Here is a 26,343-nt window from a genome sequence, read left to right as displayed (position 1 = left end):
GTCTAATTTTCAGCCTATATTCACGCCATGTTACAGCTATTTGTTCTTGTACCAACATTATTCTTAAACTTGAATAGGTCTTTTTCCTTTCTGCTGTTTACTCCCTGATATATTTACAGAGAGCAGGAGTATCCTTTCTTAGCCTTTGTTTTGCAAAGTCAGGCAAGCCAAGTTCATTTACTCATTCCTGTCGGATCAGTTTTCCATTCTACTAGGCACTGAACCAGATGACCCTTGAGGTTTTTTCTAACCTTATAATTCCTTGATTCCCATGAGCATCCTCCTATCCATTCTCTGCACTTGTTCCAGTTTGAGTGAATCTTTCCTAAATATCGGTGCCAGAATTATACATAAAATTCCATATGTCATACTGTGATCTTCTGGTACTTGAGATCAATATTTTTGATTCATCTCTTCTGCTGCATATACCAAAATTCTTACAGGCCTTTAGGTGCATGACTTTGTAGTTTGCGCTATTAAATGGATGCGTTACATATGCCATTTGAGCTGGGGTGGAACAGCCTTGGGTTGGCAGGGGGCTTACAGCAGTCAGCCTCAAGGTGTGGGTGGCACCGTTGGGCAGCAGAGGGGCTGTCTGGGGTACAAGAGTGCTAAAGTGCAAGGCTAGGCAGCAAGCAGCCCCCACATTTTATTTCCTTCATGCCCCAGCCAGCCCCTGTCACAGTATAGATATGCGTTTGATTGCACATAATTACTCCGCTGTAGGATAGTACTGCTGGTGACAGTACTAACCTAGAAGGGAGTTAATTAATTTAGTGCACCCTAATACCAGTGCACGTGTAGACTGTGACACTTTGCTGTGGAGAAATTAGTCAAGTGCAGTAAAGCACAAATGTAGATACACCCAATATTGTTCACTGTCTGTAACACCAACTCCCATGTCTTTCTATGTGATATTTTTTAAAATTTCCATCAAGTCTTCACTGAATAGGTATTCCACAATTTCTTGTCTTGCTCTCTTTTTATATGGTGAGAGAACCTGTTACTCTTTAATTTCTTTTGCCGAGTCTAGCTTCACTTGACTCTTGGCAAGTCTCACTCGATCCCTACACCTTCTGCTAGTGAAGACAGTGCTCCTAAATGGTCAGTCTCTCTTTATCTGCTTCTTTGTAGACTCTCTGCTTACTCCAAATGTCCTTTATGAAATGGTGGTGTTGTAACCATGATAACTCAGGGGATAGGTAAGAATCAGGGTTTCCAGTGAACCAACAGTACAGTTGGGAAAGATGTTAGACAAGCTTTCGGGCACAAAAAGCCCTTCCTCAAGAGTGGAAAAGTCATTTATGAGGTGATTTTTTATTCAGCTGGCTCTGGTTCCTTTCTGAATAGGGTTTTCTTCTTTCTTGGGATGCAAATTTATGATAGCTTTTGCATCTTTCACTTAAATCTTGAGCTTTCTTCACTATCTAGTTCCATTTGTTTTTCAAATTTAGTCCCTTTGAAATGAAAATCCTTTGTTACAGAACTCTTTGGTTAGCTTTCTATTTACTTTAAATCAAATCAACTTGTGTACTCATTCCAAAGTTATTTTCTACACCAGCTTTTCTGTAAATATCCTCACTGCTTACCAAAATGTAACAAAAATAGTCCTACTAGTTTAGTGATTATTTGGGGAATGCATTTGTTGTGACTGTATTAAGGCTTTGATATTCCTGGATATCATTATTTGTAGCATTTGTACTCCAGTTTGTATTTGTGAAGTTAGTTGTCCTTGAATATACAGTTGCTGCTATTCATATCTAGCTCTAGCCACGGAGGTCTATAGTAGACAATACTGTAGGAAGGGCAGTGCCAGCGATACATTGGCACTTGAAGCTCTCACACAAGGGGTGCCAAACATAGGCGGTGGAAGGCCGGGGCTAATGGGGCTTAGCTCCCCAAACTAATTTCATGGCAGCTGGTGACAGCAGCAGCACCATAGTGCCGCCATCCCATAGTGCCCAGTGCTTCTCCTCCATGGCCGTACACAACACCAGCTCTCACTAACAGCCTTGCAGGAGGGAGGGTTGGGGGCTAACCCTCCCAAGTAATATTTACTCGCCCCCCCCACCAATAATATTTTCTTCTGCTGCCAGTGGTGCCAAATCAAATGGAAGTAATCTTAATAGTGTGTAGGGGGATACACTCCCAAAATGCCTGGCTACAGCTCTGATAGCAGACGTCTAAAACCATACCAATAGGACTTCTTCTGCAATCTTTCTCGAAGTGATTTTTGACTTGGCCTGATTCTGTTTTATCCATGCTACATGGTAGATTACTGTGAGGGGATGGGGTGTGTCACCTGATGTAAGTCCCTGTGTCCCCTCGACGGCCCCTGGAGAGGAGGGGGTACTCGGCTGTCCGTTCTCGCTCCCACCGGTCTCGCCTGCCACGACTTGATGTAATTTAGGGGTTCACCCGTGCGGGGAAGCTGGCAGTCCGGATGCGGTCCCTCGTCTCCAAAGTCCAGGGGTCCTGAGGGCTCCTCCTCCCCTACACCCTCGCCCGGTCCTCCGGGATAGCCTCTGTCAGGGTGGCTCCCATGCAGGGGGTTAACCCCTGCTAGGTAACAAATATACAGCAAATGAAGTAGTATAATGGCCGTACAATGTCGGCGCCCGCTTCTCTGGGGCAGAGGAGATTCCTCCCACTCCCAATAACCTCCGGCCCCGTCAGGCAGGGACACCTGGCCCCTTTGTCCGTTCACCAGTCCTGCCGTGGGGTTCTGCCCTCGCACTGCAGGACCCTATAGGAATCCTCATGGTACCTGGCCCCGGCCAGGTGCCGCTAGCTCCGGCTGGTCTGGGGTCTCTGGACCCCCACTGCCTGTCTCTCGAGACCCGGGGGGTGTGCAGGGCTTACCTCCCCGCCCGCGGGTCCTCTTAAGCGGCCAAATGGCCTGCAGCTGCCGGCGAAGGGTCCTTCCTTCAGGGCCCCTCTCCCCGGGCCCCTCCGGAGCGGCTGCCACCGGTTCCGCTGTTACCGGCTCCACATCTCTGATCTCCGCCACCTCCGGCTCCGCAGCTCCCGGCTCCGCTGGCTTCTGTTGCGCGGCTCCCAGCTCCGCAGCCGCCAGCTCCATGGTCGTCCTGTTGCGCGGCTCCCAGCTCCGCAGACGCCAGTGTAGGCTCCAGCTGCGCGGCTCCCGGCTCGGCAGCTCCCGGCTCCGCAGACGCCGGCATAGGCTCCGGCTGGAGCCTCTCCCCTCTCCTGTTTGGGGTAGGTGGGCTCCTTTTATTCTTCCGGGTCAGTCCCGGCCCGGCCCTGTCCGAGTTCCGGGAAAGGACAAGCTTCCGACCACACTTCCGGGTCAGCACCCAGAAGTTGGGCGGAATTCCGTTGTTCTCCGCCCGACCCTGGCCCCCCGGGGCCTTGACCCCTTCACAATTACAATGAAATAAATATATCAGTGCCCAATGGTATCCTCAACCTTTACATCTAGTTTTGTCTTATGAAGTGTGTGGCCTTCAATACCTGTGTTGGTCACACTTGCTATTCTGCCTTGTTTCTAATGTGTCTGTGATACTTGTTTTTTGTTCTATACCAGTTTTTGTTGTTTCATTTTCTTGCCCAGATTCCTTTTGTCAATGTACAGACTTCTCAGTTGTTTCTTTCTGATCTTATCCAGTTTCCTAACCAGATTAGACATTAGAATCGATCTTTTAATTGATTGTATTATCAGACTGTGGCACTGTTAAGGAGGTGCTCAGCTGAGATCTAGCTGCCTGTAGTCAGCATTTAAGAGTCTGCCTGGCTGAAAGACTGGCAGTAGCTGCAGCTAATAAGTGAATTAGGAGTTACTAAAAGCTCCAGGAGCCAGAGTGCAGAGGAGAGATGACTGGTACTGAGGTACAGAGCCTAGTTGCCCTCTCAGGGTCTTAGGAAGGACTGAAGGTTTGGTTTATCTGTCTATTTGTTATTTTTCATACTTATGTTTTATTGTTCATTTTGTTTCTGTGGGGACAAGTTTGCCCCAGGAAAAATAAACTGGCTGGAAACCCAGAGTAGAGAGCTGACTGGCTTTGAAAAGGAAGCTGGGTGAGTGACCTGCTTACAGTTTCCAATAGATGTTCTAACTTGTTCTCATCTCCGCCCCTTTCATATTCCTGCCGTCTGATGTTTCTTTATCCTGTACTATAGTCTTGTTTAGCTGATTTTTTTCCTATTTAATGCCTGTGCCTGATTTTAATATCCTAATTTCTAAATCTTTTTTTCCTAATTTAGCACTTCGAAAATGTAAAGCTATAACTAATGCATGTGATCATTAATATTCTTAACTCCTCTGGAAAATTTAAACCTCTCTTGAAAAATCAAGACGTTCATACATTGTTAGTATCTAGAGAGTAAAAATAACTCTTATTTTTTGTGTATTTAATTCTAGAAGTTTAGTATCCCAGGTATTTAGATGGAGTCCATCCATCAAGAAGAGTATTATTTTTATATGAGTGCCTTCCAGTGAGTTGAACACTCCAAAACCTTCTTCCTAGCACCAATCCTTGAGCCATCTGTTGTTTTTCATTATTGGGTCACTCCTCTCTCCTGATTTGTAAAATTGGAAGACTTGCCTGGAAGATCACCAGAACCTCCCCTTTTCTGAGCATCACCCCCACTTTTGTGTAATTCTTACTGATCTGTTGAAGCAGGAATCCGGCAGTGCTACTTATATCAAAATGAAGGATAATTGGTGGATTTTTCTCAGCTTCTCTTGAGATTATTTTCAACCTCAAGTCTATATCTTGTGTTCTGTGTTCTAATAGTGCACACTTTTTCTCCTCCAGTGACTGATCTCTTGGTTCTTTGTATCAAACATTGACTCTGTTCTTTCTGACATGGATATGAATGTCAGGCTCTCTCCCATTTCTTTTTCTTCTGTAACAAGAGAAGACTATATTTCCAGCATATTAAATGGCTGTCATGGCACACCAACTGCCTGAGAATTGCTTGATTTTTCGTATGCTTCATGGCACAAATAGAGGTTAATGGAATTTTGCATTCTGCTTTAAGTGATTATTTTCAGTTGCCAAATACAATTTGACTTAACCATATGCCCTATTTTAAGCATGTGAGTAAGTCTTTTCCTGAACAGAGAACAAAGCACTTTGAAAATGTAAAGCTGTTACTAATGCATGTAATTTATTAATATTCCTAATTTCTCTGGAAAATGGAAACCTCTTCTGAAAAATCAAGAATCTCATACATCTTTAGTATCTAGAGAATTAAAAAAACCTTTTTTTTGTATCATTGTCTTCCTAAGAAGCCTAAAATTTTAAATTTAAAGCACATGTGCATAGTAGAAGAAGCTATAACAGAACAATATGGTAAAAAGCCTGGGAGTCATAAATAATATATCTTTTCAGATACTTGCCTATGTGCCCCTCTTACAAATTGTTTTAACCAATTGTTTTAATGTAAAAAAAATTATTAGCAGTGCAAGTCTTGGTTCTTCGATAGTTTCGGAACTTATTCTGTCCCATTTTTATGCTGCCTAGGTTAGAAACCCAGTCCTCCTCCTCAGTGAAACACTGCCTAAGACAGCTAAAGAAATTATCCAAAATCTTGTGGAAGAAGCTGCAGTCATTTATAGCAAAACCCGAAGTTATGTTAAGTACCAGGATTTCTTCTACAGTGCAATTGCTGACATGAGAACAGCATCCTTGGAAAAGATGTCACAGAAGAGTCAAGCTGGTGATTCAAGTGCTCAAAGAGTCACCACAGAGCTTTCAGAGATTGAAGATGAATTAACTTTGCGAAAACTATTGTGGGATTCACTTGAGGAATGGGGAAAGCTTTCTTTTAGGTGGAAATGCACCCTTTTTGAGAACCTTGATGTAGATTTAATACAAATGGAAGTTAGCAGATTTATGCAGATAATACAGATACTAGAAAAAGGTAAAAACATGAAAATTGCTAGTTGCTTCAGATTTGTAATATGGTTTGAGTGTTGTGTCTCAGATTTTCTGAATGATCATGAATACAAGGGGTTTTTGTTATATAACCCATGCATACACCAAAAATAATCAAAATATAAAATATCATTTTTATTGGCCATTCCAAGTATCCAAGAAAAGAAAAACTATTACCTTGCTGTCAAAGGTCTGATCCTCCTCAGGTAGCTATTTGATCTTTTCTGTCAGTTCCAGTGTGGGATGACCTGAGCAGTGATGTAGCAAGGAGCAGGCAAAAAAATGCAGCTGCTCTGGTGTTGCACATTTGTGATCTTGAACTGGAAGTTGCTGCTTCACTTTGCCCCAGGTGCCCTGCCGTGTTCCTAAACTCCTGGGCCTGAGATGGGGCATTCAGTTCCTGAAAATGTGTATAACATCTCTCCCAGTTATGCTGTGGTCCAGTAAAAGATATTACCAAAAACATAGCTTCAGACTTGTAGACATCCATAGATATAATTAGGTAAGCAAAACGAATGTACAGAAATTCAGAGCCGCATCCACAGTGGGTATAAATTGGAATCACAGGACAATAGGGCTGGAAGGAACCTTACATGGTCATCTAGTCCAACTCTGTGCTCAAGCAGGGTTGTCCCTGACTAAACCATCCTAGTCAAATGTCTGCCTAACCTACTGTTGAAAATTTCCAGGGATGAAGATTCCACAAGTTCCCTAGGTATCCTATTTCAGTGCTTGACCAATCTCATAGTCAAAAAGTTGTTCTTAATACCCTAGATTTCCTCTGCTGCAGCTTGAGGCCATTGTTCCTAGTTCTTTCCCCAAGAGCCATGCAGAAAATTCTATCTAAATCCTCTTTAGAATTGCCCCTCAGTAATTTGAAGACAAATTCCCCCTTGGCCTTCTCTTCTCCAGACTAAATAATCTTAGTTATTTTAGCCTTTCCTCATAAATCATGTTTCTCAGACCTTTAATCATTTTTATTACTTTCTATTGGACTCCTGCCAATCTGTTCAAAAATCTTTTGAAGTGTGGGACCAAAAAATGGACATACTAGTCCCAGGTGGGGCCTCACTAGTGCTGAAAAAAGCAGAAGAATCACTTCCCTTGGTTTGCAAGAGACATTTCTATTAATGCAACCCAGTCTAATGTTGATTATTTTGCAACAAGAGCACACTGTTGGCTCATATTCATGTTATGCTCTACTGTAAATCCCCAGATAGTTCTCAGGAGTACTGCAGCATAGCCATCATCACCCAGTCTGTATTTTTGGATGCAATTATTCCATCCGAAGTGCAGGACTTCACACTAGTCCTTGTTGACTTCATCTGACTAATTTTTTTGATCGTTTCTCCAGTTTATCCAATTCAAAGAGAATTATTCTGTTTATTTTAATATGTCTTTGCTGTTTTCTTATTCTTCAAAATCAATTTTTTATGAGATACAAGCCATTGAATAGGTAAGGTACCAGGTTGTAGCCGTATTGGTCTAGAGGCAAAAGGAACCAGAATGCATGGTAGAGGTGGTATCTTTTATTAAACTAGATTTTTGCAAAAAAAAAAATTTTTAAAAATTGCAGGCTTTCAGGCCCAAGCACTCTTCTTCAGGCATAGGCGAAAAGATTGTAAAAGTTCTCCTAGGTAGAAATGAAAGTTCATATTTCATAGGAGAGTTGAAGGTGTGGTAAAATCTCCTGTTTGGAACAGTTTGTTTTATGCAGATTAGGCTCAGAGAAAAGTTGGAATAGTCTGTTTCCCTTGAAGTTGTTTGATGGCAAGCAGGATCTAGAGTCCCTTTCCCACCTGCAGAGATAGCAACTGGGGGTGCTGTCTTGGACTCTCCCTCTCAGTTACATTACTGACAATATTAATTTATGCAAATGGCATTCATAGTCTGGTGTTCTATAAATGTTTCATATTATTTTTCAAGGTTTACCAGAAAATAATATAATAACAGATCTGAAGCAGTCATTAATTAATTTTAAAGAAGTCTTGTCTGTCATTATGTTTTTAAAAAGTCCACATCTTCAACAAAGGCATTGGGAAATTATACAACGTATTACTGGACAATCAATTTCTTGGGATAAAAAGATTACCTTGGATAATGTTTTGGAACTCAATGTAAGTATATGATGCATTAATTTATATTAAAATCAGTGTCTGATTCATATACTTGTGCTGCAAAATATAGTCCTAATGTCTCATCTTCTATTAAAAACCCTCTCTAGTGTTTCTGTTGAAGCTACCCCCTACCTCCCCCAGGCAGCCAGGAGAGGGAGATAAGTGAGGCCAGGAGATAAAAATCAAGCTAGATGGTTTGTAGCTCAATAGTATCTTATGTTGCTGTGGAAGGGAGCAGGCCATAGCTTTTAATTTGGATCCTTGCTCTTCTCCACTGCATTGCTATCCATCCATTTTATCCAATGCAAAGTGCAGTGGTTTAACTTCATAAGGAGTGCTGGAGAGGGGACTACATAAAATCTAACCTGTGGTGTGATGTGTCGGAGACATGCAGACAAAAACCCCTTCCCCTAGGGAAGGCTAGAATGCAGATCCCTAGCTTCCTGGGCCAGTTCTCTAACTGTTCAACCACTGGGTCTAAAGGATCGGTATGTTCATAGAATCACAAAACATAGGCACTTTTCTATCCCTACTTTGGATAGTTGGAAGGGACCTCAAAGGGTCATCCAGTGCAACCCTCTGCTCAAGGAAGGATCATCCTTATCTAAACCATCTTAGACAAATGTTTCTCTAACCGAGTCATATCAAAGATACAGCCTGGTTGCATCTAAACGAGACATTTTACTGTGCAGTAGCCAGTCACCAGCTGCCAGAGGCGGAGCCACCAGTGCCAGGACCAGTGGCTGCTGTTGTCCTGGACAAACCCGCTGGCTGCTGGACTTGCTGCAGCATGTGAACCTGTGGCCTGTGCCTCTTGCAGCCAGTGCCCTGGCCCCCAGGGGTGGGTGTGCAGTTTGCCAGGGGCCTCAGTGGGTGGTCCCACTGTTGTCACTGCTGCCACAGCTGGTGCTCCCACTGTCAGGCATCCTCCCCCTGGTGCAACTTCTCCGTCCAGGCCTCACAAAAGAGCTCTCCTCAAGCCTCACAGATGTTATGCAGCACACAGACTGTGACAATGACCCAGGGGATGTTGTCTGCTAAGCTCAAGGTGGGCAGTGAGAGTGCTCCAGTATCCCTTGAGGCACCTGAAGGTGCACTCCACCTGGGCACAGTTCTGGCCCAGGCACCAGTTGAAGTGTGCCTGGAAGGGGTCCAAGTGGTCAGTGTAGGCCTACATGAGGTAGGGGAAGAGCAGAAAGGCAGGGTCCCCGATTCGAGGAGGAGCAGGACCACCATGTACGACACGTGCCCCTGGCAGCTGGTGGGGCATGGCAGTGCTAGCAGTGGTGGGAGTGTGGCAGCGGTAAGCGGGGCCCCAGGAAGGGCCTGGGGGCCTCAGGAAGCAGGAACAGCCGCAACCCTGCACATGTAGGTGCCTGCTTGGGAGCATTTATGTGCAAGTAGTTTATTCACAAGTAAACTGGTCTCATATCAAATGCATGTGTAGACATATCCCCTGTGTGGTAGATCTGGCCTGTGAATTCCTAGGATCTCATCTGTGGGTCTTGCAGCATGGGACTGCTGTGTTGCATGTGGCATGCCTGGCTAGTCCTAGCACATGTGCTACACACACCAAAGTGGGCCAGTGTGGGGTATATGCTGCATGCAGTGCGCCACCAGACAACTCCTGCTCGCTGGCTCCAGGGCCAGTCCTGATCGGGCCCACATACCAGTCCCAACCACTGGAGCCAGCATGCCATACTGGTCTGGTATGCACAGCTCATGCAGTGCATATTCCATGGCAGCTCCACATGCAAGCTGAAGGCCAATGCCGGCACACACTGACTGCAGTGCACAGGGCTGGTCCAGGATATGTGCTACATTAGTTGCCCATGCTGGACCAGCCCTGTGCTGTGACTGGTGCATGGGGCCTATATGTGGGTCTGATATGGGGCTTGCATCCCAATCCCAGGCAGCTGGATGAATTTGACACTTGTAATATAATCTGTACTTAAGCTTCACATACAGCCCTCTTGCAAACCAATGGGCACAATGCTTAAAACATCAAAAACACTCTAACTTGCCACAGGTAAAGCAAAGGGGTGAGGGGCACTGTCCATGCCCTGGATCTATAGGAAGGAGCTATTAAATACTTCAAACCACTGATAGATGTCCAGCTCTCTGCAGCAAGGGAGAAAAGTTGTTCTTCCTTTTCTTTTGGCAGCACTTCAGATATTTAAAGGCTGCTATCGTGTGCCCTTTCAATTGCCTTTGCTGTAAGATAAACATGTTCTTTTCTTTCAACCTCTTGTCTTTTATGGCTTTTTTCCAAATCTTTTATCACTATATGTTGCCCCCTTTCAGATCCTCTTTAATTTCTTTGCATGCTCTTTTTAAAATGTGGAACCCAGAACTGCACACAATACTTAACCAGGACTGAGTAGATTAGTACTAGTTACCTCCCATGTTATACACTTTATAGTCTTGTTAATTCAGCCCAAAATTGTTCACCTTTTTTGAAGTTGCATCAGATTGCTGAGTCTGCAATCCCAGAACCCCAAGTGCTGCTACCCAGCCAGTTATCATCCATTCTGCATTAGTCCTTTTGATTATTCTTCCTAAGGTTTATCACCTTGCATTTGCCTTTATTAAACTTCATCCTGTTGTCTGAAACTCAGTTTTCCAATGTGTTAAGCTCTTCATGAATTCTATTCCTGTCTTCCCAATTTCATCTGCATATTTGGGCAGAAACTTGTCTATTCCAATATTCAAATAATTAATAAACATGTTGAACAGCACTGGATCCGAGACAAACCTCTGAGGGACTGAACTGGAGACTTCCTGCCATTCCAACATGGATCCATATATAATTAATTGTTGCTTATGGCTATGAAGCCAGTTGTTTATCCAGCTCATAGTAGCTTTGTCTGGTCTATGTTTCTCCAATTTCTTTATGAAAAGATGCATGTGAAACTTTATCAAAAGCCTTACTGAAATCCAAGTACCATTTATCCACTGCATTCTCTTCATCCACCCAACCAGCTGTCTTGTTGAAGAAAGAAATCAAACTTGTTTGGCATGATTTGTTCTTAACAAATTTATGTGGGCTGGTTGTGATCAGATTTTCTTCCTTCACATGGTTACAAATGGACTTTATAATATTATTCAGTAACTTCTGAGTATTGAAGTCTGATTAACTGGTCTATACTTCCTTGGTCTTTTTGCCCTTTTTGAAAGGTTGGCACTATGATGGCTCCTTTTTAGTCCTCCAGTACTTTGCTTGTCTTCCATAACTTGGTAAAAAAAAAAAAATTGTTGCCAAGTGCTTTGAGACCCTGTCTACCAGTTCCTTCAGTATTCTAGGATGAAATTCATCAGGCCCTGCTGACTTTTGATTCATTCAGTGTCAAGTATCTCCGTCACTTGCAGACCTGTAGGACACCGCCTGCCAATCGACTAGGGTATTACTGTTTCCAATTGGTGATCTACACGCCCACATTTTGCCTGCCATGACTTGATGTTAAAGGAGTTGGTTCATTACCTGTATCTGTAGTCCCATTAGTAGTCTCACTGTCATCCTGCAGGGTCCTACGTTCCTGAGGGCTCCACTACCCCTACAACCTCACCCATTCCACTGGGTTCTGACCAGCCAGTTGGTCTTGCAACGTGACCTCAGTTCCAATAAAAAAAACAGACAGGAAAACAAGAAAACAAAGAGGCACTCCTGGCCTGTGTTATTGTTCCTGCTGTTTTAGCCAAGATCAAAACAAATTAACCTTTGGGAGGTCAGTCCCTCTTTGGTGGCTCTCTCTCTCTCTTTTTCTGGGCCTCTTCTTGAGGTTGCCACAATTCCTTTTAGTGCATTAAGTCCACCTGTGCCACCATCTTTTTGGCATGTGCCACTTTTACATGCTTTACGGTACCGCCAAATCTACAGTGGTTCTCTATTAGGGGTATTATGGTACAATTCTCTCTGCCAGGCCCCGCCAGCTCCCGGCATGTAAACAAACAGTTCTGCGCTCGGCCGGGTCAGTAGTAGTCTTGGCTCTAAGTCACCGCTGTGCGGCTTATTCTCTGCAAGTCTCCTACCAGCTCTCCACGTCGCTTTCAGAGTTCCCTGCAGCGTGTATTGACGCGCTCCTGCTCCTCCTGGTTCTGCGCTCCTCCATCTTTCCTGTCCTGGGCTCTTCTTTATACCAGCGTGGGAGTTCTCTGCCCCTCCCCTCCCAAAACACCTGGGTAAGGGAGATTTCTGCCGGGCTTCTTGGGGCGGTGGACCTAGGGTCACTGAGCCTTTGTTTAGCCCGTGTGCTTTGGAGCACGTTGGCTCCTTCTCTCTCTCACATTCAGACCAGTCAAAAACTCTGCATTTTTTTTGTTTATCATGACCCCCCAGCCTTGCTTATATAATTTTTTAAATTAATTGTCTGGTTTGAAGCTTATTTTTAGTGGGGGGAGACTGAGGCAAATAGTTGTTGAGCATGTCTTCCTTCTTTCCATCTTCTGTAAAGAGATCATCCTGGCTATTTAGCCATGGAACCACAACATCCAAAGCCTTCATGTTGACAGCACCTTAGCCATGTTTACCTCCATGATGTGATGGTTTCTACCTTGGCCTTTATCATGAACAGGCAGGATTTATGAGAACATTTTCAGTGCTCCAAATATATTAATCCTCCCACCTAGAGCTTCAGGCCTAATTTACTCAGTATAATTCCGAGCAATATTGGAATCCTGTGTGGATATGCAGGAAAAGGTATTGGTCTGAGGAACAGATGAACTCTGCCAGTCTCTCTGTCCATGTCTTGAATCTGGGCTCCAGGCAAACCGGGCCTCAAATCTGGATGATAAATGGCTGCTTCTGGCCTTATCCTCCATCTAACACCTGCAGTCATCTCCATTTCATATTCATATGTGCATGGCCAATGAGTAACCTACCTGTGCAAGCTTAGTCTTATGTGGCAATAGTTCAGGTGAAGTAAAATTGTTGCCTGGGTCTAAGTAGCAAAAATGCCACTTATGTGGCTAGAAAGCTGCCATATGGACACAAAGGAAAATAGAATTCCACTCTTAACTTCTTAAAATACAATACATAAATACGGCTGTTTACAGTTGACCTTTAAACAGGTTCAGTCAGGCTCCATTTCTGAAAATTAAATATGAATTTCATATATTTTGCAGAAATATGTATATTTCAGCTATTTACCAAAACATCTGTATAGTTACCAAAACATCTGTATAGGTAATGTACAAATACAGGTAAGGTAATACCTTGCTAGATATTAAGTAAGTTTTTTTCTCACTCTAGATGATTCAGTACAAGAAAGAAATAAATGAAATATCGATAACTGCTACAAATGAAGCTACCCTTGAAATAATGCTGAATAAAATAATAGATCTTTGGAACAAAACTGATTTCCATTTATCTCCTCACTATTTTGAAGCTTCAACTATCATGATTATTTCATCAGCTGAAGATATAATAGCTCAGTTAGAAGACTCTCAAGTAACAATTTCAACAATTAAGGGCTCCTGCTATGTTGGACCAATTAAGGTAAAGGTTACTCATCATTTGCAAATGTCTGTAGAATATTTTAAGTGTTGCCGAAGTAATAGGTGATTTTTTTTGTTAAGGATTATGTTAATTTTTTTATTCATTGGAATTCATTTCAGATGACACCCCTCCATATGCATAGTAGCAAGATACATATTTGTAATAGAAAGGAAGTTTTAATTGAATACTTGAATGTGTTTTCTGAAATAAAATTTGCAAGTGGTGTGTACAATTGAATTAATAGAATACTTTATTGCTTTTTTTAAATTACATTGAAAACCTACCTGGAAATCCCTTGTAAAAGTTTTCATTCCTATGTGTGTGATGCTGTAAGGAGTTGTGACTAGTTACAAGTATTTTCAAAGATCTCAGAAGTTCTACATCAACACAGTATTATGTAATACTATGCAGTGTTGTGATTGTATTTGATTACCTTTGTGCTAAATGTTTTGTTCAGCATTTGAGAACTCATGTTTAAGTTTATTCAGTTAGTAATAAGGTTTTGTGTGGGGGGGAGTTATTTTATTTTGATAGAACTTTGCATATTTTTTATGTTCAATTCTGTCAAAAGATAAAAGAAGCTATGTCCTTTCAGGGCAGGAATTAAACAGAAAAAAGATTTAGGGAAAACTAATTTAGCTTCTAAAGCACCTGTCTTTTCTTTAGCTTTCTGTTCTTGTTTGCATGACTTTTTATGCCTGAATTTGTCTAGTCAGAATGATGGCACTAAGAGAGAGTGAGAGTGTGTGTGTGATGTAGCATAGTTGTAGTAGTAAAGATAAACGGTGATGGGCGTGAATGAGCATTTTACTGGCCCAGACAGATTGAAGGAAAGGACTGATTTTTATTGTATAGTGTAGAAACAAACCATAAATGTTGCAGGGAACAATGTTTGGGTGTATGCAGAAAGAAAAAAGATTAATTTTAGGTATGCTAAACACAAGTTTTATCAAGACCTCCAGAAAGATGTCAGGGAGAGCAGTTGTGATGCAGAACTAGAGAAAAAGGGGAAATATCAAGTCTGGAGAACATTATCTGTTAATCATCAAGGTAGAGATGTTAACTGAAGTTCTATGAGTAGATGAAGTCACCAAAATCACACAGGAAAAACAGAAAAGGATAAAAGAAAAAGTGAAAGCTTTGTGACACTCAGAAAGGGGTAGAGAGAAAAAGGAATCTTACAGAAATCACAGGTGCTAAAATGGAAAAAAGTACTGAATACAAAGTAAGTTATGAAGTCCTTAATTCAGTCATGATATCAGATACATGAGTTTCTTTACTGAGTCTTCCCATTCTCTAATATTATGCAGTATGCTTGAATTGTAGAGAGACTATCAATTGCATAGGGTGTTTATCTGATTGTAATTTTTCTTTGTGAAATAATTAATCCTGTGTGTGAAGTAAATCAGGATGCATATTTTCTAACTTTACTTTGGTATTATTGGGTTATGTAACCTAAGTTTTTATTTTTAAATGCTTGTTCATACTCATTTTTACTTTGGGTGTTCACATGTCTCAAATGCTCAAGTCTGGAGTCCTTCAAATATCCATACAGAATGGATCTAGCGTATAAAGGGCAATATGTGATTCTAGTTTCTCTGTTCCTCTCATCTGTCTTGGGGTGAGATGAGATATTCTCTTGGCTAACCCAGACAGCATTTTACATGAAGCTGTTCTCAGTACCTTCCCCACACCTTTTTACTACTTTTTCTTCTCATTTCTGCAAGGAGTAGGAAGCGGGGTAGTGGTAGTTGTTGTTCTTCCTTTTTCCTGGTCTTCAATATTTATTTTAGTGAGACATTAAGTCTCCTATGTGGCTCTTATAGCTAAGTGAGTTTCACAGACTTCCGGGCTGGAAAGGACCCCAGAGGATCACTGAGTCTAACCCCCTGCCTCAGGGGCAGAAGGTCAGCTGGGATCATAGGATCCCAGCAAGATTAATAGGATCCCAGCAAGATAATATTTGAAGTTTTATTTTCTTCCCCTTCCCTCCACCACACTTTGGCCACACCTTTCCTTTGACTTGCCAGAGTTTCTTCCAGGCCACCTGGATTTAAGCTATGTAGCTATGTTCCTCCTGCAGCAAGGCTATGCCTGCTTCAGGCAAACTTTCTAAGTGCTTCTTTTTATTAGGGAATCCCTATCCTTGGGAAATGTAGCGTTTTAAGTTGTTCACCAGGAAGGAGGGCAAAGCTAGTTTCCAGGTTATCTTCTAGGTAAACTATATGGTCACCCTCTAATATCTGGAGTGTAGGACTAAGTTGGATGCTAATGATACAGGGCTGCATGGTCCTCTTGAGAAGACCATTCTGTTGCGGAATGGGGTCCTCAGGGATGGCCATGATACCCCTAGAGCTCCTTGACCATGTCACTGTTGTCCAACAGGCACCCTCTTTCTTGTCTGCCACATTTTGGTGTGCTATAGTAAATAGGGAAGATGCCCTCAAGTTGTATTTTGGGCACGGTCCTGATGGGCCTCACTGAACCCTGTGAGTTCCTTGACCCCTTTTGGGTTCCGCTCCAAAATGAATGCCTCCCAGGACACCCGCAGCCTTATGGGCTAGTTGCGTGGCTCCAAGCCACCCCTTTACCATGCCCCAGGCCTCACAGATGGCATTCACATGTTGTCTCTCCAAGGCCTTAGTTCACCTTGGCCTACAATCATTACCAGGCTCTCCGCAGTCCTGTCTCTCTCAGCGCCCCTTGGCACTGGGGGTCTGTGCACCCCAAATACAGTGCCCACACTGGTGCTGGGGTCCCCACACTATAGTGGGCCCCCAGTGAGGCCTTCTCCTTCCCCAATAGCCTAAGCCTGATCCTCTGGTCTTATAAGACAGCAACCACAATATAAGCCCCTGGGCTATAACATAATACAAAAGGTTCAGGGTGCGCTCTGCCCCTTTAAAAGAATTAAACTTCTACCCCGGCACTATGTACCTTGTAGGCAAGGGTACCTGGGGAGCTGCTGGAGCCCCATTAGCCCCAGGTGCAGCATCTCTGAGCAATTCTTCCCTAGATGCTCCGTCCCCTTTGACTGCTGGAAGGGAACTGCCTCTCTAATCCCAGCCCTGCGATTTATATGTGTCCAGGGCCCTGCCTCTTCCAGTCAGCTAACCAGCTGCAGGTAAAGGCTGATTCCCTCTTTAGGCCTGCCTCCACAGTAACCTGCGCCTGTGGGGTTCCTGCCTGACTGCTAGGGCTCTCTCCCTAGGCAGTTTCTGCAACACATCCTTGTCATCAATAGTACAGAAGTTCTACTCCAGTGAGCACAGATCTAATGTCAAGTAAATTACCTGGCATCTGCAGCTTGGCACTGGAGAGTTACAAGCTACAGGTCAGGAGCCAGAAGGAGGGATTCAGACTGCAGCCATGAGGTAGTGAGGGGGGTGGGGGGGTCGCAAACCATCAGTGAGGAAGTAGGGACCTGGGCAGAAGGCAGCAACTAGGAACCAATGAGCAAGAGCCAGCCTGTTTAGCCTTCTGGGTGCTGAAAGGGCTGCTGCTTCTAAGCAGGTTGCCTTGCCCATACAGGTAGTTAGAACCATCTGGAAATAGGTTGCTGGCAGCCAAGCCCACTTGGGTAACCGGAGCTAGCTAGGGGCTAATTAACCTAGCTGCTGTGCTGACTCTTGACACATTATACCTAAGATGCAATTTACTGGTTAAGTCATCTTTAGTGACCTGGCCACAGGTTTATTCAGTTAATGGTGTGATAAAACCAGGAAGACCCGACAAAGTTATTACACAAAATATGTATAATAACTTTGTAGCTGGTTCCTATTGTGCCTTTAATTGAACATGTGGACAGTGCTCGTAGTCTCTGGGGAATGGCTTCCATGTACTTCAAAGACTGGAAGCTGATGGGGCTCCTAGCTGGGGGAGCACAATGGGAGTTCTGTCAGCTGATTGGAGCTTTCACCATAGGAATGCACAGTGCATCCCCAGGGCAGGGAACTCTGATCAACTCATGATAAGTCTCCCAACCACAGGAGTGAAAATTGCTGGTGCAGGGGGAGCCTGAGATTGTGATCCCAGATTCCCCCTGCACCAGCAAAATGGCATTATGGGATCTGATGCTCAATATCAGACTCACACCTCTTGCCATGCAAAATTCTGTCTTTTTTAATGTCTGTCAGTGGCCCTAGAGAGAAATTCCTGCTCCATGGTTCCTTAAGGAAACTCTTCACTAGTTCCTTATCCTCCTGTTTGTGTCCCAGTGTGGGTCCTGACAAGGATTGGCACTGTCCACTTCTATGGTATCTTGTAAATGCAAGGGTAAGGGCCCAAGGTACTTCTTAGCTTCCCTTTTGCTACCTAGTCATCGTGGATCTGATTGAGAACTTTTGCAGTGAAACTTGTTCCTCCACTGAGGGATAGTGCACTACAATGGGCTCCTGCTATTCTCATGACCTCCAGATGGTTCAATTCACAGTATTGAACAGCTTGGTGATCCAGACAGAACTGGACTCTCTGTGGACTCTGATTGTAGATCCTTCAGTAGCACCAGCTCTGATTCCAGTTGTGGAACCATCTCCAATTTGAGACCCTTTTGTGCTGCCAGTGGGAGGTGGAGGTCTCCTCACCAAACACTTTCTCCAAATCCTGAGAATCACTGTGATTTGGGATTACACTTATCATTTTGCCTTTTACTAGTTCTATGGAAACTGTTCTAAGGGAGAAGAGATGTAGCTCTAGGCTACCACCTCATGTCTCCTGATTTGCAAGTTCATGGTCTTGGTGTTCTTTTTCTGCCACAGACCTTCTACTTGGAGATGAAGCCAGAAACAGACTAGTTACCTACGGTCCCGTTAGTCTTTTTTCAACAGTGCAGAGCCCTCCTACTTATTTTTGGGTCTGATCTCTCTTGAATGTAAAGAACACTCTGCCAGTTTCCCACCCAAGTGCAGGGGAGGCTGGACCTGGTTAACTGTAAGGTCCCTTCCAGCCCCTAACAACTATGAAACTTAGAGGCGTTGCCTGACCCTAACCACTGTCTTTCTCCTCTTGTCTTGATGAGGCAGTTCTTCCTCCTTCAACATCACAGATGAATGACTTCTTATGCTTCCAGGACCTTAAGAGATTGGTGGCGTAGGCCTTCCAAATTCTTGTGGAGAAAATTGAAGACTTTTTTATGCATAGTTTTGCAGATATCTTGCATCCTTTCTTTACCAAATAACTTAGCCTTTCCTGTCAAATGAGACCATAATAAACCCTGCAAGAATTATATGGTAAATGCCTGTCACCCCTGCCCTGATCATATATAATGTTGACGAACATTGTTAAGTGCCTTCCAAGGATGTGCGATTTTTCTGTACTCCACCTACAGCTTACAGGTTGGTCATTGTAAGAGACAAAAAGGAACATTTGTTTTTTAACAGCTCAAAAGACAAACAGCTGAAGACCCTGGATTTGATACTACACACTTGGTAGTACTAACGGGTTCCAAGCCAACCATCAAAATGTGTTGGCTCAACATAGCTTTATATTCTGTGAGTGCCTGGCATTTTTTTTTCTGTCAAACTTTTGCCAGGCTCCAGAAAATTAATTGCTACCCTGCTTGAAGAAAGACATTTGGTGATGAAAACCTCACTTCAAGCAGCTCTCATCAAGGTATTTGAGATTTGGCACAGTTATGACCTAGAGACATTTATTCTGGCTCTGTGAAAATACAGGATATTCTGAAGGGCTTCTTTTTGAAGGGGCAGAGATATTCTACTGTAAATAGATGACGCTCTGCACACTAGGGCAGTGTGAAGCTTTAAGTGCTGACTTGATTTGGAGGAAATTCAACCCAGTTCAGTGGTTGAATCTCCAAATCCAAATCAAATCAGGAGATCAATTAAAAGGTCCAAATCAATTCAAAGCTCTTCAAATCAATTTGGAGAGCTTTGGCGATTTCAGGCAGCCCCTGCCTGCTGTAGCAGGGAGCTGGACCTGGTCTCTGAGCTGGTAAGTAGCGGGTGGGGGAAGGGGCTAGGGGAGGAGGGAGGAGTCCATGGGGGACCCCTGCCAGGACTCATCCCCTGCCCGCTCCCCCAGCCACCCCCATGGCTGCCCCACCAGCCCCAGCTTCTGGCCCTTTAAAAAAAAAAAAAAGCCCCTACTCACTGGGTGCTGCCCAGCCAGGGGATGATCTCGGCTGCCCCCCACTGCCCCATGCTGCATGGGTGCTCTGCCACAAGCCCCCCATGACTGTCCTGCCAGGCCCAGCTCCTGGCCTTTTAAGAAAAAAGCTCCAAAATAACCCCCAGACTCACTGGCTGCTGCAGCAGCCTCGGGGCTTCTGGGGGGCTTGTGCAGAGCCCCCCATGTGGTGTGAGGTAGTGGGGGGCAGCAGAGATTGCCCCTCCCCCCCACCGGTCAGGAGCTGGTGAGTCGGAGCTTTTTTTTTTTAAGGGCTGGGAGCTGGGGTGGGTGGGGCAGCCATGGAGGGCAGGGCTGGGAGAGCAGGTGCAGATCAGGGGGGTCGTGGCAGAGCCCCCCATGTGGCATGGGGCAGTGGGGGGCAGCAGGGATTCCCCCCTGCCTGGCAGTGGTCGGTGAGTGGGGGATTTTTTTTTCAAAGAGTCGGGAGCTGGGCTGGGTGGGCGAGGCAGCCATTGAGAGCAGGTGGGAAATGGGGCCTGTGTGATTTGGAGATTTAGCCAATTCAGCAGCAGCCAAATCTCAGAATTGGATTTGGCCAAATCGATTTGGGGGAGTGATTTAAATCATTGTACCCAAAATTGGCCGAATCTGAAGCAAATAGTAGCCACTTCATACTGCATACCATCAAAGATTTCAAGGATATGTTCTGCTTCTTAGAGATTAACCCACCTGCCCTAAAGAAGAAGCATAAATGTCACCCATACACTAGCTAGAAACCACTCTAGAAGCTCTGTTCTTTCTCTGAGGAAATAGATTTTACGGTGACTGGATTTTGGTCCCTGAAAGAAAAGGAGGACAGCATATCATCTTGGACTTAAAGCTAAACTCCTTTATTTGGAAGCTTATGTTTAGAATTATTGTTAGGTATTATTATTTCATTCTTGCAGCCAAGACATTTGTTTGCATCTCTTGACCTACAGGATCCTTATTTTCACAGCACCATCATGCGTTTCCCACAGGAAATACCTCCACTTTGTGGTAGAGCAAGACCATTACTAAAATAGTGTCTTACTACCCTGTCTCTTGACCGCCTCAGGAGCTTTCACTGAGGCTTGCAGCTGTGGCTGTCTTCAAGAAGAATATCACAACTTACCTTTTCCTAAACAACTAGTTCCTCCTAAGACATGGCAGGAAACCTCCATTACACAGTTTCATATTCTAGACCAGGGTAGACAATGTTTTTTGGCCCAAGTGCCAAAAAAACCATAATGTCTACCTTGGAAGGTGCTGGAGTGCCAGCATGCCAGAAAAACAAAATGAGGGTGGGAGCCTGGGGTGGGGGGAGGGTACATGGCTGGACATACTGCATATTAGTATATTTAATAATCATAAATGTTGCCTTTGTTGTTGTGTATTCCTTTTTTGGTGAGCATGTTGCAATGAGAGAGAGAAAAGAGACAAATAAGAGAAAAAGGAGAGAGAGAGAAAGAGAAAGAAAAGGAAGAGCAGAGAGCAAACCCGACACACACACACAGACACACACACAGAGAACCATGTGGACAAACACAGAGAGCCAGAATACACTCGGAACAGACACATGTGCACACACATCCAGAATCAGACATGTGCACGTACAGACACACAGAACCAGACAGAGGCAGACAGTCACGCAGAACCAGATGCGCAGGCGCATGGAGCCAGGCTTCTGGGCCACTGGGCAAAGTCCAACCTAACAATGCCCTGGTCCCGCCAGAGCCCCTGTACTTCCCTGGGGAGTCAGCCCCCAGGCTGCAGCACAGCTGGCTGAAGACCCAGCCTACCCATCAGCCCAACCACTCATCCACCCTGCACAGCTAAGCCCACAAAAGTTGAAATGTTCCTGGCAAGGGGCAGTGCTAGCCTCATCCTGGTAGCGGGCTGGGCTCGGAACAGATGGGAGTCAGGCAGGTTCAGCTGCAAAGCCTGCTGCAAGCAGCCTGGGCTCTGTGGTTGGCAGCAGCTACCAGAGCCTGAGCTGGATGCAGCCAGGAGGCTGCAAACAGCTGGTCCGGGCTCTGGCATTAGCTCCATACCAGCAGATGCACGTGCTCTTCAGTGCGGATGGTGGGGTTAGGGCCTGAGGCAGCATAGCCCTCCTGCTGTCTGCTCTGAGGTGCACGTGCAGTCACTGCCAGCATGGAGCTGATGCCAGGACTGTGGAGCCCAGTGCAGCTGTTTGCAGCCTGCCTGCTGCCAGGCTGGCTACAAACAGCTGTGCCAAGCTCTGGAGCCCAGTTATTAGCTCTATGCCAGCAGTGGGGAAGATGCCAGGGTTTTACTGCCTCAGGCCCCTCCCACACTGTCCACTCCACAGCGCATGCACACCTGCCGGTATGGAGCTGATGCCGGAGTCCAGAGCAGATGTTTGCAGCCTCCTGGCTGCAACTGGCCCAAGCTCTGGGTAGCTTCTGCCAACTACAGAGCCTGGTCTGCTTGCAGCAGGGCTTGAAGTTTCCCAGCTGCCTACTGGGAGCAGCCCAGGTTTCGTGGCTGGCAGCAGCTACTGGTGGTGGTGTGCCAAGCAAAATGGCCTCACGTGCTGTGCTCGGCACATGTGCTGGGGGTTGCTGACCCCTGTTCTAGACCGAAATGTGAATACTTCAAAATCAAACCCAGTTCCAGTTCAGAGACTTAAGTTTATAGGGTCCACTTCAGGCTCTCTGTCAATAAGAACTTACGTTCCTTAAGACTGAGTCATCATGGCCTTCTCGTCTCCTGGTGAAGGTCAATTAGACAGCAATAGTCAGAACTTACTTCTTCACATCCATTAGTGACAATGGCAACAAACATCTTTCTGCTACAGTGGGAGGTATGATGAGTACAACTGATCTTCAGGGCTAAGGCATCTACTCTTATGTGAGAATGAGGCTTCATATTATTGTCTTATATTATCTCAAGTCAATTTCCAGAGTGTGACTGATGATGACTTACATCAATGGCAAGAACACCTCTGCCAAACCCCTTTCTCTCCCTCCTCAAAGGAGCTTCTAAAATAGGTATTTCAGTTGCCAGATAGAGTACTAAGTACTGTACTTCCCAGGCATTTTTACATGTGCTCTGGGATGCAGTGCCAGGTGCTTCAGTTAGCAAGCCATACTAATTAAAAGTGCCTGTGCATTACCTGTATCAGCATCTTTGTGCTGAAAAAATGGTGGTGGGGCACTTTGAACTAAAGGTCATTAAACATCTTTTATTTAGATATAGAGCACTCTGCCGCCATTTTTTCAGCATGGGGATGCACAAGGATACATGCGATGCAGAAAGCTGCCAGAGCATTTCAATTTTCATGCTCCAGCAGACTCAATTAATCGAGTCTGCTCCAATATGCTGGATTTCTAGTGTGTCAGAACAGGCTCCTTGTGTGTCTATAGGAGTCCTAGGATATCTAACTGAACAACTTCAGTAGGTACATCTCCTTGCATTAGCCATCTAGGTGCACACGCCCATTAATATCAGCAGTAGAGTAGATTTGCTTGCTTGGATATTCTTATCTATAGAAAGAAAGACTTAGCTAGATTAACTTGCTGGCTAAGTGCACTATATTTTTAGCCTGATGTTATGCCAGTTCTTTTTTTCCCCCTTGAGAGGCTTTCAGTCTAACTATCCTGGAATACCACCTGAAGCAGGGCAACTTATCCCTCATCTTTGCCAAAGAATACTTTGCTGTCCCTTCAGCAGTAGTGTAATGAGGGGGTGGTGATTGGGGCACCACCTGTGAGCAATGACCCTGAGCCTGACTACTCTAGCATCCAATAATGCCGCTTGCATTTCAGCTCATCACTCTCCCATGGAATACTCTCTCATCTCCCACCTGGGAGTACTAAAGGGCCTAACCAAGGTATTCCCCTAGTGAGAGAACCAAGTCATTTCATGTCTGCATTACAAACTTACTATACTAAGCAGAAGCATGTACAAATGTGTTTTGCTGCTCTCTGTGTCCTGCCTTTTGAACTGGGAGCAGGGTAGCTGCATTCCTGCAGTTCTGCAAATGAGCTTATTATTGTATGGGCAGCCTAATTGGCACAAACTCTAGGCACATCTATATGTGAAATTAATGCAAAGCAATAAACTCCAGCAGCTTACACTGGAGTTTATTGCTCCCAGGCACCGTTTACATGTGTGCCTGGGACCACATCATGTTGAGCTGGGTCAGAGCATGGGATCAACCTACCAGCCCAGGCTTTTCCAACCCAGCTCAACATGCTGGCTGGGGCACGAAGGTGTTCCAGTGTGGGGTTACCTGGCAGGTATCCCCCACACTGAAGTGACCCAGCCAGCCCCATCAGTGTCTACATGTGCATTGTGGCATGCTAAATAACCTCTCCGTAGGATAGTATTCGTGTTGACAAGTACTAATCTATAGCGGCATTTATTAGTTTACTGCACCGTAATAGGGCAGTGTGGCCTGATAATGCCACATGTGTAGATGCTGAGACTTTACTGCGGAGCTAATTAGTCTTCTCCTCAGTAAATGTCTCATGTAGATGCACCTCTTAGTCCACAGAAGCACCATATGAATTTATATGCTGCTTCTGGTTCAGGAGACAGCCTCCAAGGAGAAGCGTGGCATGTTTTGAGGATACTGCCACCTAACTCAGTAAATTCACAGTGGCATGGTGTAGACTTATTTCCAGTCCCTCAGTAAGATAGAAACCTAATATGTACAGCCTAGATGGGCAAACCATTTCAACTCAGGCACAACTATATATGTTAGATTTAAGAAGACCTATGTCCTTTTCCTTGTCTAGGACTAAGTCTTTCTAGAGTTCTCCTTATGTATTAATTTCCATTGTTAAAAGATCAAAAGGCACAATTATATTGGTCCAAAGGCTAATTGAATCTTTTACTGTGTCGAAGCTTGCTACAAGGTTACTAAAGAGGACCCATTGAAAGTGATCAGAGCTCACTCCGCCAGAGTTGAGGGAACTTTGGTTACTATGAAATGTCTATTCTGAATATTTTTAAAACAGCCACCTGGAGTCTTACACACACTCTTCTAAGAACTACACCACTGTGGAAGCTTAGGTAACATTGGACCCCTATGGGACAGGGCAGGGCAGTTGGTGACGGATGCACAAGACAAGGCAGAACCCTTTAACAAGTTCTTTGCCTCCATGTTCCTGTCTGCTGACAATGGGGTGCTCTCGGGTGATAGCGTAGAGAGGCCCAGGAAGGATGTGAGTCCCCCAACTGTTAGTTCAGACCTAGTTAAGGATTACCTGGAGGGCTTAGATGTATCCAAGTCAGCGGGCCTGGATGACCTTCATCCGCGGGTGCTGAGGGAATTGGCTGGTGTCATTGCGGAGTCATTGGCACAGCTGTTCGAGGACTCCTGGTGCTCGGGCCAAGTCCCTGAGGACTGGAAAAGGGCCAATGTGGTCCCTATTTTCAAGAAGGGGAGGATGGAGGAGCCTGGCAACTACAGGCCAGTCAGCCTCACTTCTATCCTGGAGAAGGTCTTTGAAAAAATTATCAAGGGCCCCATTTGTGAGAGCCCTGCAGGGGAAGTGATGTTGAGGGGTAACTAACACGGGTTTGTGCCAGGCCGCTCCTGCCTGACTAACCTGGTCTCTTTCTATGACCAGGTAACAAAGAGCTTAGATGTGAAGGAGGAAGTTGATGTCATCTTCTTGGACTTCCAGAAGGCCTTCGACAGGGTGTCCCACCCAATTCTGGTGGGCAAGATGAGGGACTACGGCACTGACGAATGAACAGTCACATGGGTGATGAACTGGCTCCAGGGGCGCACCCAGAGGGTGGTGGTGGACGGGTCAATGTCGGCCTGGGAGGGTATGGGCAGTGGAGTCCCCCAGGGCTCGGTCCTTGGGCCGGTGCTGTTCAACATCTTCATTAGCAACCTGGACGAGGGTGTGGTGAGCACCCTGTTCAAGTTGGCTGATGGCACCAAGCTGTGGGGTAAAGCGAATACACCAGCAGGCAGGGACCGCATCCAGGCAGATCTGGATAGGTTGGAGAAGTGGGCAGATCTGAACAGGATGCAGTTCAACAAGGACAAGTGCAGAGTGCTGCACCTGGGGAGGAGGAACCAGCATTATGGTTATAGCTTAGGGGCTGACCCTCTCAGCAGCACAGAGGCAGAGAGGGATCTTGGAGTCATGATTGACTCCAGGATGAATATGAGTCGCCAATGCGACGAAGCTATAGGCAGAGACAACCGCACCCTGTCATGCATCAACAGGGGCATCACTAGCAGGTCCAAAGAGGTCTTGCTCCCTCTCTATGCGGCGCTGGTCAGGCCGCAGCTGGAGTACTGTGTCCAGTTCTGGGCGCCGCATTTCAAGAGGTATGTGGAGAACCTGGAGAGGGTCCAGAGCAGGCCACTCGTATGGTTGGGGGCCTCCGGGGCCAGCCCTATGAGGAGAGGCTGAGGAACCTGAATCTTTTCAGTCTCCACAAGAGGAGACTGAGGGGGGATCTTGTGGCTGCCTACAACCTTATCAGGGGCCACCAGCAAGGACTTGGGGAAAGTCTGTTCACCAGGGCCCCCCTTGGAGTCACCAGGAACAATGGCCGCAAGCTGAGGGAGGATAGGTTTAGGTTAGATATTAGGAAGAACTACTTCACTGTAAGGGTGGCCAGAGCCTGAAATAGGCTTCCCAGGGAGGTGGTGCTCTCACCTTCCCTGGAAATCTTCAAGAGGAGACTGGATAGGCACCTGGCTGGGGTCTTACGACCCCTCTGA

At 45.2% G+C, this 26,343-nt stretch overlaps 1 protein-coding gene across 1 annotated transcript in view; it reads left to right on the top strand.

Annotated features, from left to right (window-relative positions):
- Positions 1-26,343, top strand: part of DNAH14 (dynein axonemal heavy chain 14) — a gene marked incomplete at its 5' end in the record, with an annotated part of 313,251 nt that overhangs the window by 48,384 nt on the left and 238,524 nt on the right. The window contains 4 exon segments of the mRNA XM_090036082.1: positions 5,490-5,665; positions 5,696-5,889; positions 7,830-8,020; positions 13,269-13,514. Of these exon segments, the coding sequence (XP_089892208.1) occupies positions 5,490-5,665; positions 5,696-5,889; positions 7,830-8,020; positions 13,269-13,514 (807 nt within the window).

The sequence above is a fragment of the Crocodylus siamensis genome, chromosome 1 (genome assembly GCF_052110815.1).
Source record: "Crocodylus siamensis isolate JL-2025a chromosome 1, ASM5211081v1, whole genome shotgun sequence".
NCBI classification, from domain to species: domain Eukaryota; kingdom Metazoa; phylum Chordata; order Crocodylia; family Crocodylidae; genus Crocodylus; species Crocodylus siamensis.
This window is presented reverse-complemented; position numbering and strand designations above follow the sequence as displayed.